A 12,421-nucleotide genomic window follows, 5' to 3' on the forward strand; every position below is an offset into this window, starting at 1 on the left:
CGCCGCCCGCGGCCGGACGCCCGCAGCCCCCAGCTCCGCAATGTTGGGAGTCGGCGGCCACAGCGCTCCGGAGCTTACTGCACGGCGACCCGGTAAGGCATTGCCCGCTCCCCGCCTCTCCGACCAGGTAGGGGTCTAAGAATTAAAGTTTCCCCCTTCACCCCCCCAACCACATAAAAACCCTCCAAACTAACTGACTAACATTTAAGCAATGATTTACAATGATTCCCCGGTCTCCGGGGAGGAGGCAGCCGCTCCAGACTTTTCAAGCCGCCCGCGCTACCTACCTAATCTACGCCAAAAAGCTTCCATTCGGAAATCCGAAAAATTCCGAAATCCGAGAAGTGTCTGGTCCCAAGGCTTTCGGATAAAAGGTTGTGCACCTGTATTATATTTTGGTCGATTTTGATTACAAATTAGCCCAAAAGGATCGTAGGTGGGCCCATTTTTAATGGTGTGGTATTTCATTATGATTTAATAACTTTCAAATTTGGCTACTCATGTCACAGGTTGGTACCCTTATTTACAGAAACACCCATATAATATATTGGATGAAAATACAAATGGGCTGGTTAGCAAGTAACACAAAAAATGTAACTGTAGACAGGGAGTACGGATGTCAAAGAATCCAGCAGAATTTAGATCAAATACAGATATTGGGGAAGAAATGGCAGATGGAGTTTAATCCAGACAAGTGCACTTTTAGTGGGTCAAATGTAAAGATAATGACTACAGTAAAGAATAGGACAACAGCATTAACATATGGAGGGATCTTGGGGTCCTCGTCCTTAGATTCCCAAATGTAGCAACACAAGTAGATAGAATGGTAAAGGCAGCGTATGGCATGTTTACCTTCATCAGTCGGGGCATTAAATATAAGACTCAGGAAGGCTTATCGCATTTATTGAAACTTTGCTTATTCCATGCTTGGAATACCGCATACAAGTTTTCTCCACCCCTTCTACAGGAAAGATATAGACGCATTGGTGAGGGTGAAGCAGGGGTGTACCAGAATGCTGCCTGGATTAGAGGGTATTAGATCTAAGGAGAGGCTGCACAGACTAGGATTGTTTCCTCTGGTGAGTTGGAGACATAATAGAAGTTTATAAAATTATGAAAGTCATCGATAAGGTGGACAGTTGAAACCTATTCCTCAGGGTGGAAATGTCAAAGACCGAGGGCATAACTTAAAGGTCAGAGATGGAAAGTTTAAAGGAAATGTGTGGGATGCTTTTTTATACACAGTAGATACCTGAATGACTGGAAGCGGAGACTGTAATGGCATTTAAGGAGCTTTTAGATAGACTCATGAATATGCAGGGTTTTGGAGCATAAGCAGGCAGAAGGGATCAGTTTAAAAAGGCATCATTTTTGGCGTGGACATTGTGGGCTGAAGGATCTATGCCTATGCTGTACTGCTGTATGTTCCATGAAATTCAAGATAAACTTATTTTCCCCAAAAATCTGGAACCTGCTGTCACATGGGGTAGATGAGGCAAAAGGAACAAAATTATAAAATTATTAACTACATGAAACAGTAATCAAAAGAGTTAAAATAAAAAAAGTAAAATGCTTATAATCCATTTTTTCCACCCACATTAATATTTTGTTTTCTTCCCACCCTAGAAGCAAACAATTTTCACATAACACTTTCAGATTCTCAGATTTTTAGTTTCTCAGGCAAAATATTCAGTTGCATTAGAATCTAAGCTGAAATCATGTACCTAATACAAATAATTACAAAGAATGCAAAGTAGTGCAAAATGCTAGAAATTATAATACACTAGTTTCTGGTGTGCTTTCTCCAATGCCATATTCAGCTCCCAGCAAAATAAAATACATAATTGGCAAAAGAGGAGGCTTACACCTAGCTAAAAGTCTCCTAAAGGTTACTGATGCATCTGCTTCCATCGCCACCCCTGGTAGTGCATTCCACTAAAAAATAACTCTCCTTTAACATCTCCTTTAAAAACATTTCCTCCTACCTTCCCCTCTAATATTAAAACTTGCCTTCTATAGTCGATAGAACCTCAGTTAACTTAGCTTGTCTATTTAATTTCATTTTTCATCTTATAAAATAACACTGTCTTACACACTGCTGAATACACCTTTAGTTTACATTTACAGGGTTGGAAATAGACACCACGCAAATAGTAAAGGGCCTGTCCCACTTAGGCGACTTTTCAGCGGACTGCCTGCGACCTTCAAGCACTCGCCTGAAAAACTGCGAACTGGAACGGCGACTGTCAGAACAGAACACACACACACACACACACACACAAACACAGCCGAGGTGATACAGCCACACACCGTGATGAACAGGAAGGTTAAAGATGGCTAGCACAGTGTACGGTAAGTCCTTTAAAAGAACGAGGGGGGGAGAAGGGGGGGGGGGGGGGGAGAAGGGGAGGGTGAAGGGAAAAGTGGAGACACTTTTAAGAAGCCAGACAACTTTTAATAAGCCAGAGATACACAGCTGTGAAGTTTAGCGGGCATTTAACATCACCGGTCGGTTTTCCATGGTTCTGAAAGCTCGTGCTCACGTTTTTTTTTTCCCCAATGAGCCTAAGAAAATGCCCGGTCAACAAAGGAGATTAAGTAAACTACCTACGACTGCCTCGACTACCTACAACGACATGGCGACCCCACTACCACTGCACCTACGACGACAAAAGTATTGATTTTCCCCATGGCGAACAATTTTTGGTCGCAGACCATATTGAGGCTGCGCCTAGTTCCCAGAATGCAGGAACTCCTCACGACCATGAAAGAGATTCACCAGAGACCACCAGCGAACATGTGGCGATCATGAGGCGAGCGCAGAATCTCCTGCAATCCCCTAAAAAGTTGCATAAGTGAACCAGGCCCTTCACATTACTCGCTACATGGCTGATGCAAGGAAAAGTTCAAGCATTCCAAATTATATTGTACACAAAGTGTTTAATTTCATAGCAAACACACCCTCCTTTGGAGGTGATCATAAGCATGATCTACTCTGGGGTGAATTGAATTTTGCACAATTAAGACTAAAAAACATGTGCTTTTAGATCCAATTTTAGGCATGAATGGCAAACAGCATGTTATAATATAAAATGTAAAGATTAGTCATGGACCAACATTATTACCTTTGCACAATAATAACATATTTTAAGAATCAAAACTTGTTTAAGATTATTCAATTTAAACTGAATTCTTAATCCTCTGTAAAAAGAAATGTGTAAATGAATGAATGAAATCTCGGGATTATTTCCGCTCAGTCATATTTGAACAAATGAAATCAATTCTAAAATTTAAAATAATGAAGTGCCTTCAATAAAATGTTTTGGAAAACAGATCGAAGAGTGGCTGACTATATACAGATTGCACTCAGATTTAACACTTAAATCATTCTAATCATGTCCTTTTTACCATTATTTTTTTCATTTAAGCAGGCAAAAATACTTTATAAATAAACATTAATAACTGTACCTCATAATTATTATTCTGTGACAGAATAAAACTATCACTCGTTCCTTCTGTCTTGGCAGCATTTCGATTAGAAGGCCTATTTTTTCTTCTAATTCTCTTATCCTCCTCACTGGCACTGCTGCTGTCTTCATCATCAGGATTGCCCTCTTCACTGTCACTAATATCGTCCTCACCTCCACCTTCTTCTCCATCGTCATTTACATCTTTTCCTTTCTTTTTTTCACAAGGTCGCCAGTCATTATCATCTTCACTATCATAATCATCAAATCCATTCAATTCTTCCACTGATATCATATCCAGCATTGTTCTCTTTTTACGAAGATTCCACTTCTTTTGTCCATCGTTTGACTCATCTGGCTCAACATCATCCATGGATTCTTTTGTTTTCTTCCTACTCGTTCTACTTTCAGTTGGTTCCTTATTGTCAGGTTCTGGTGCCGGATCATCCTTGCATTCAGCTATCTTTTCATCAATGGTATCCTTTTTATCCTGTTCTGAGTCTTCTTCACTTCCATTTTGTCCACCCTCACTCTCTGAACCTTCTTCACTGTCTTTACCAGCACTTTCCCCACTACCATCGGAATCTGTTACACAAGCAGTATAAACAATTTAGTATTTATAAATAACCAAATAATTCCCACAACATCTATCTATATTACTAAAAGTCTGTTCTTGACCGGTTTTGGCTTTCTGTGCTGCGATTTCCGAGAGTACGCCGCCACCTACAGCCGTCATTTTTGGCCACCTCGCTCAGAGCCCCCCTCCGCCGCATGTGTGCCGAGAATTTTTCCCGTCGATGAAAATTGACAGAGATATTAATGTTTTTACAAAATTCCCCATTCTCTCTGCTGCCCCTGCTGGAGGGAGGGGGAGGGACTATAAAACCAGGAAGTGGTGTGCCTCAATCAGTCTCTGCAAGTGGTGTGCCTCAATCAGTCTCTCGAAGTGGTGTGCCTCAATCAGAGCTCTGAATGACACTGACAAATGTCTACAGCACTGTGAGTACCCTTAATTTGGTTTGAAAATGAAAATATGGTTAGAGGTAAAAAAGCACTGCCTGCAAATGGTTGTTTGGGTTTGGGTTTGGGTTGAAGTAAAAAGGCACTCTCTCTCCCCCCCCTCCCTCTCCTCTCCCCCCCTCTCCCCCTCTCCCCCTCTCCTCCCCCTCTCCTCCTCCTCTCCCCCTCTCCTCTCCCCCTCTCCTCTCCCCCCCTCTCTCTCTCCCCCCTATTTTTCTCCCCCTCCTCCCCTCCCCTACCGTCCCTCCCCTAAACCCCCCTCCCCTCCACACACCCCTACCCCCTTCCCTCCACCCTCCCTCCCCATCCCTGCCCACCTCTCCCCCGCCCCTCATCTCACCCCCCTCTCAGCACTCCCTCTCTCTCCCCCTCCCCCTCTCTCCTCCCCCTCTCCCCCCCTCTCTCTCTCTCCCCTCCTCCCCTCCATTAGCGTGAGTGCTGGGGGGGGGGGGGGTAGTTAGTGTGTGACGCTGCATGCCGCCTCCCCCCCCACAACCGCACTTCATACAGCTAAAAGTATACATTGTGTTTTTGATTTTCTGTTTTTGGACTGAATTCTGTTTTTAGTTTGTGTCTCTGTGATGTCTTTATTATTTATTTTACTCTGATTATATGTTTATATTCCTGTTAATCTATGTAAGGTGTCTGAGATGTCTGAAAGGCGCCCAACAAATAAAATTTATTATTATTATTATTAAAAGTAATCTTTACAAAAAATGTTACCTGAAATGTTTCTTTGCCTAGCACGGTGTGCAAACTGCACAGAAAAGGTGATTTTGGCTATAGCCATCTTCTGCTTCAGTAAGGGAAGCTGGAAGGGAACGCCCCTCGGAGACTGCGTCTGATTTGCCGCCAAGTGACCACCGCATTATATGATTGGACACACCGCCCCTGGAGACAGCAGCTGATTGGATGACATTTATTGATTGGACGGGAATTTTAAGGGAAGCTGGCCGGTGATTGGACGCAACCCCCTTAGAGACAGCAGTTGATAGGCTGCCAAATAATCTGGCACAAAAAAATTGAAAAATAGGAAAACAAAACAAATCGGAAATCCGATTTAATCTGGGGGGGGGGGGGGGTGCTGACCCGGGGACAAGCGCCCCCCGGAAAAAATCACCCCCATCACCTCCTCAAGGAAAATAATGGAATTCATGGAGGCAATCAATCGTCCCCACGTTAGGGCCACAAGGAAAATAATGGAATTTATGGAGGCAATCAATCGTTCCCACGTTAGGGGTGGAAGGGCGGTCAGCGTGGACTCGACATGTGTGGGGGAGGGTGGGTTGCGGGCAGCGTTGGAGGAAAGTTCTGGAATTTTTTTTTTGTAAAACGCCAATCAATCTTTGAGTCAATGAATAAACTCAACTTTTGACTCGACCCCTCCACCCGTCAAACACTCTCCCCCCCCCCCCAAACGTGCGGCCCAGTCGGACTGAAGATGGTGTCGCACAGCATTCTCTTTCAAGCTGCCTCTGCCGTTACCATTGGCAACCCCAAACGCAATATTCCACCACTCACCAGTTCCCCCAATGCAACCCGTCTCCACCACTCACCAGTTCCAACACAACTCACTCTCTCTCTCCCTCCCCCTCTCTCCCTCGATGGCAGCGCGCAGCATTCTCCCCCAAGCTTCTGCTGCCGTTACCGTTGGCAACGTCCCATTGTTATGTCATTGTCGCACTCAGCAGCTTGTGTAAATGAGAGCCCATTGTGATTGGTGGACTGGGATATGACATTGTGACATCATCACTGGAAGCTGCTGGAAGACTCTCTCAGAAGTCGTTCTGGGCTTTTTTTCTAAAACTTTAATCATTAATAACGTGAAACGTAGTATCAAATCTGAAGGGAACCTGATTATCGCGACGACCGGTAAAATGGGAGTAAATTCTGTAAAAATGTCAGCGCTACTGCGAACAACCTCAAAATTTTATAGGAGATTCATAAAACTTGATTTTCCTTTCATTCTTCCATGTTGACTCTACCAAACTTACTTTTGTTTTCCAAGTGCCCTGTTGCCATTTCTTTAATAAAGGATTCCAACATCTCCTTACTACTAACACGCTAACTGGTATATAGTTCAATATTCTCACTCCTTCCTAATAATGTGCGGCTACATTTGCTACATTCTATTCTATGGAAACTGCTTTACAATCTATGACATTTTAGATGACCCACTGTTTCCATGACCACCTCTTCAATTAAAGTGAGAGAGCGAGAGAGAGAGAGAGCGCGATAGAGCGCAAGAAAGAGCCAGAAAATTCATCTATACACTAGTTACCCTGGCACCAATTCCTTCTCTCCAGAGATACTGCTTCTGAGTTACTCCAGCATTTTGTGTCTACTCTGGCAACAATGATATGGTCCTAAGGTCCTGTGAATTATCACCTATAATAATTCCTGGGATTCATTTCCATTAAGTAAATAAAACGATACTGAAGATATCTAGACCAAGGGACTACAGATGCTGGTTTACAAAAAAAATGGAAAAATTTGTGATTTAAGGCAGGGGTTTCCAAACTATGGCCCGCGGGTCACATCCACAAGATTTTATCCGGCCCGCAGCAAGCTATTAACATGTTCCGTGCTGCAGGCTATCTAGCGGGTTCTGTGGTAGCGCAGCTTTAGAGATACAGCGTCGAAATGGGCCCTTCGGCCCATCGTAGTGATCCCCTTACACACTAGCACTATCCTACACACACTCGGGGCAAATTCAATTAACCTGCAAACGTGGAATGTGGGCGGAAACCATGGCACACGGAGAAAACCCATGCAGGTACAAACTCCGTACAGACAGCAGCCGTAGTCAGGACGGAACCCGGGTCTCTGGCGCCATAAGGCAGCGACTATACCGCTGCACCACCGCTCCTGTGTTACAAAGGCACGTTGTGTGGGGTGGGGAATGGAGCGAGGAGGAGAGCTCTTCGGCAGCAGAGCCTGTCAGGGTTGGTGTGTAGCAGTCTCCCCCAGTGAGGGTGATCTGTGAACAGCTCACACTCCGGGGCGCCACAGTGACCTGGACCCTTTGACCGACACGGCCAGGGAAATCCTCCCCTGCCCTCCCCTTCTCTCTGACCCCCCTCTCTCTCCTCCCCCCTCTCTCTCCTCCCCCGCTCTCGCTCCCCCTTTACCCTCTCCATCTCTCTCCCCCTCCATTCCCCACTCCCCCCTTTCCCTCTCCCCCTACTCTCTCTCCTCCCCCCTTCTGCCGTCTGAAGTACCTGCACCGCTCGGCCCCGCACCTTCCTGTTGGCTGGCGGAGGAGGCGGCGAGGAGATCCCAACTGACTCCCCCTTTGGCGGCGTCACTTGGCATTGGACAGGGACGGCCAAGGCAGCGGGGCAATGATGCCGGTGTTGTCAGAGGAGCGCTGACCTTCCTTCTTCCCCACCTCCCCTGCCCCTTCCCTCTCTCTTGTAAGCCCCCCATCCATCCCCCTTATCCTGGGACCCCTCCTCACCATCCCACACTGATCCCCATTACTGCCTCTATTCAGTCCTCACTGACATCCCCATCTACCCCCCTCCCATCTATTCATCCTGCACTGATCTCCCTATCCACCTCACATTGATTCTTCTGCCACCCCTCATCCATCCTACCCTGGGGTCCCCCAATTCACCCTATACTTACCCCCATTCCCATCCATCCTGTACTGAACCCCCCATTCATCCCGTATTGACCCCCCCTCCATTTATCCTGCACCGATCCCCCCATCCATCCTGTAGTGATCTCCCCATTCATCTTTTATTGTTCCCCTCATTCATCCTGTACTGATCCACCCATTCATCCTGTACTGATCCACCCATTCATCCTGCACTTATTCCCCATTCATCCAGTAGTGATCTGCCCATTCATCCTGCACAGACCCTCCGATCCACTGTACTGACCCCCCCAATCATCCTGCACTGATCGCCCCCCCCCATCCATCCTGTACTGATCCCCCATTCAAGAAGTATGGGGGGATCAGTCTGAAGAAGGGTCTCAACCCAAAATGTTGCCTATTTCCTTCACTCCATAGATGCTGCCTCACTCGCTGAGTTTCTCCAGCATTTTAGTCTACCCCCATTCATCCTGTAATGATCCCCCCATCAATCCTGCGCAGACCCCCCCGTCCATCCCGTACTGATCCCCCCATTCAACCCCACTGACATCCCCCGCGCTCTCCCCTCACAATTTTACCTACTCCAACCAACACACACTAATTCCCATGCCTCAATCCATCCATTCCGCACTGCTTGCCTTCTCAACCCCCTCCCCCGCCATCTATCCATCCCGCACTGATTCATCCCCCCCCCCCCCCCCCACCCCCACCCCCACCCCCACCCGACCCTATTGTGCTGGAAATGTCTTCAGAGCGAACATTGACTGTTTGATAACGGAATGCAATCAAATGTGTTAATTCCCAATGTTATTATTTGTTTTAATCCATAAAGATGGATTAATTAAATTGTGAACACGTGAAACATTAAAACCGCCGTGTTCGATTGTCACTGCTACCGTTGACATGTTATCACAGAATTTATTTTAACAGCAAATCAATGCTCTTAATATGGAGTATCAGTACTATAGTTATTTAATGAGCAACATTCACAACTATACGTTGGATTATCCAGGTTTTACTTCTACAGTCGGTCATATACATCACAAATTTGGTCAGGAGATATTGCAGTTGAAATTTTAACGTTAATTCTGAAGTGGGAATGATGGAAACAGCGTTTATCAATAATTAAACAAAAATCTGGTGCGTACAAATTGGGTATCTTCATTACTGTTTACAATACATACATCTAATCTGAATGTCCGGTAATATGGCGTTTTGACACCTTTAAACATATTACCAAAAGAACATTTGCTGCAGTTATGTCCTTTGGCCATCTCTTGTCAGTTTAACCCGTCAGGTGGGTATAGTCGGGTTTAACAGCTATTAGCATAAAATGCCTTTAGAAATTTCCTTGCACCTGTATATTTTGTTGTGGATAAATTATGTGGGAAGCAAGAGTGTTTCTGTACCAATAGCAATAACGACCCATGCTATGGCCATTCACAGAAAACATGCTTGCATCAATATGTAGGGTGCACGGTTAAGCATATATGTTACCATGGTCCAGAATTTATTGACACAGGTTGATCAAGCGCTGAATAATCCAACCACATTTTTGTTTGGAAGTGGAAAGAATCAATTAAATTTAATTAATTGCAATGTGTAAAAAGAGTTGAGATACTGTATTATAACTTTGCTGCATGTCATTGTGGTATATATCATGTTGTAGCGGCACCATACGTGGCGAATAAAGATGAGTCGTCAGGCCGGTTTAAAGAATCATTTATTCGGTGGTAGTTGGTGCGCTAACTATAATACAATGTTGTTGCAGCTAAGCGAGGTTGTTCCCTCGTGCTCAGCTGCCAGTTGTCTCTTAGGTCTCGTGGTGAGAGAGCTTTAGTATCAGGACACTCCCTCTAGCCCATGACGTCACGTGCCCGCCCTCGTATCTCCTGATGAGGGTTCGAGCATGAGTGGCCCTGTTTAGGCTGCCGCCACAATGTCTTGATTGGTGAATATGTTTAGTTTGTGACTTTATTTGAAGCAGAAATAATATGTGAATATCCTGCTGCCCCCCACCCCCCTCCTCCCCCTCCCCCCCCTCCCCCTCTCTCTCTCCCCCATCCTCGGGGTCCTCGCAAGGTCGCGGCGGGCGGGCTTCTGCAGAACTTTCTCTATATTTCTGAGCTCCATGGGCTCGCATCCTCGGCGCTTCAGACCCCGAGTACGGTGAGGGGGGGAGGGCAGAGGGGGGGTGAAGGAGGGGAGAGGATGGGGGAGAGAGAGGGGGGGGGGGGAGGCAGCAGGATATTCACATATTATTTCTGCTTCAAATAAAGTCACAAACTAAACATATTCACCAATCAAGACATTGTGGCGGCAGCCTAAACAGGGCCACTCATGCTCGAACCCTCATCAGGGCCAAGCCCGGCACAATGCCCGCCCGCTCGCCGCCACGTTCGGGGTCCTCAGGTCAATCCCCCCCCGTGGCCTCCCTCGAGCCCATGTCCGCCGCCCAGCGCCTGGTGGGGAGGCTGCTGCATGGGCTGGAGCAGAGCCTGGAGCTGGAGGGCCAAACCCGGGGTTTGGATGGGGCCGTGTCCGGGGCCAAAAAGAAGCCACCCCACGCCCGCCAGCAGTCTCTCTGTCTCTGCCCTCTCTCTGTCTCTGCCCACTCTCTTTCTCTGCACCCTCTCTCTCTCTGCCCCCTCTCTCTCTCTCTGCCCCCTCTCTCTGTCTCTCTGCCCCCTCTCTCTCTCTCTGCCCTCGATGCCTCTCTCTCTGCCCTCACACTCTCCTCCCCCCCCCTCCCTCCCTCTCCCCCTCCCTCCCTCCCCCCCCCCCCCCCCCCCCCCCCCCCCCCCCCCCCCACAGAAAACAGACCTTCATGGTCAGGTCAAGACCTCTGCACATACTACAACTGGGAATTGGAAATGGTGCCAAACCGGTTACTCTGTATACCTCGGGTCTACAAACGATGCCTCTGTCCTCTCTCTGTCTCTGCCCACTCTCTCTGCCCTTAGTGTGCGTGTGTGTGTGTGACGCGGCAGGCTGCTCCCCTGAATTCCATAGAGCTGCCGACAGCTTTCGTGCATGAGACGCGCAAGCTTCATTTCCAGAACATTCTGGACGCGTGACGCACGGTTGCATTTCGCTCTCTCTGTCTCTCCTCATCTCTCTCTCTCTCCCCATCTCTCTCTCTCTCTCCCCCCCTTCCTCTCCCCCGCCCCCTGCCCTCCCCTCCCTCCCCTAAACCCCCTTCCCCCCCTCCCCACTGTAAATGACATGTGGATGTACCTTTAACATAGTGACCTCACCACTATTAACCACTCCCCTGGGAAATGAAACCTAGCTGTTCGTGGTCTGTCACCGGAACTAGAGAGAGAGGTCAATGGGTGGGAAGGTTGTAATTATACTTGTGATATGGGGAGTGGTTAGTAGTAGTGAGGTCACTATGTTAAAGGTACATGCACATGTCATCTACATCCTGGTCCGTGAAGAGATCCTCAACAAGCCGATCCATGTTGCCTCGTCCCGTTTGCAGCGCATGATGCTGCAGCTCCAGCGTTTTACGTTCAGAATTGTATATCGCAAGGGCAAGGACATGTTCGTGGCCGACACGCTGTCTCGCGCACCGCTAACGTCCACCGATCGCCATCCATATGAATCGTCTGACCTGATGGTACTTAACGTTAACATTGTGCCTTCACAGCAGATGCAGTCCCTGGTCAGCAACACTGCCAAGGATCCTGCCCTGCAGCAGCTTGCCGACGTCATCCGGCAGGGCTGGCCAGACCGTCGTTCATCCTTGCCGGCTGGTGCCGTGCCCTACTTCCTGGTCCGTGACGAGCTCGTGCTGCACGACGGCGTGGTCGTGAAGGGACACAAGGTCGTTGTGCCTGCTGCGCTGCGAGACCACTACTTTCAGACCGCCCACCGCGGTCATCCTGGGGCCGAGGCCACTCTGTCTCAGGCCCAGAGTCTGTTCCCTGGCCAAGTCGTCCGGATGCAGTCCCCCTCCGGTCACTCCAGGCTTGCCATCGTCGTCGATACTGCTGGTTCGCCGCGAGCCCCCACCATCGCCTGCCGACCCCTTTGCCCCCCCGCTGTCTGCCACGTTGCCTGCCGCTCCACGCATGCCTCGGTCCCTGCCTTCTCAGCTCTATCAGCCCCACTCTCCAACAGCCAATCCTCCCTCGCCTGCCCGTCTTCCCGCTGCTGCGCCTGCATCCCTTCCTCCGTCTCCGTCTTCTCCTTCTCCTCCCGGGTCCCCGGTTCGCTCACCCGCACCTGCTCCTGCTCCTGTTCTTCCTGCAGAGGGGGGAGATGGCGAGGTGCGTACCCGGTCCGGGCGGGTGGTCAAGCCGCCTGTCCGTTATGGTGATTTTGCTTA

The 12,421-nt window shown here is 48.2% G+C and overlaps 1 protein-coding gene across 3 annotated transcripts in view; it reads right to left on the reverse strand.

Moving 5' to 3' along the window:
• The window catches only part of phf14 (PHD finger protein 14), a 241,562-nt gene that overhangs the window by 201,552 nt on the left and 27,589 nt on the right, over nucleotides 1-12,421 (reverse strand). For all 3 annotated transcript variants that reach the window (XM_033045737.1, XM_033045746.1, XM_033045727.1), the window contains exon 3: nucleotides 3,469-4,052. In XM_033045737.1, coding sequence (XP_032901628.1) covers nucleotides 3,469-4,052 — 584 coding nt within the window. The remainder of the gene's footprint in view (nucleotides 1-3,468; nucleotides 4,053-12,421) is intronic.

The sequence above is a fragment of the Amblyraja radiata genome, chromosome 2 (genome assembly GCF_010909765.2).
Source record: "Amblyraja radiata isolate CabotCenter1 chromosome 2, sAmbRad1.1.pri, whole genome shotgun sequence".
NCBI classification, from domain to species: Eukaryota; Metazoa; Chordata; class Chondrichthyes; order Rajiformes; family Rajidae; genus Amblyraja; species Amblyraja radiata.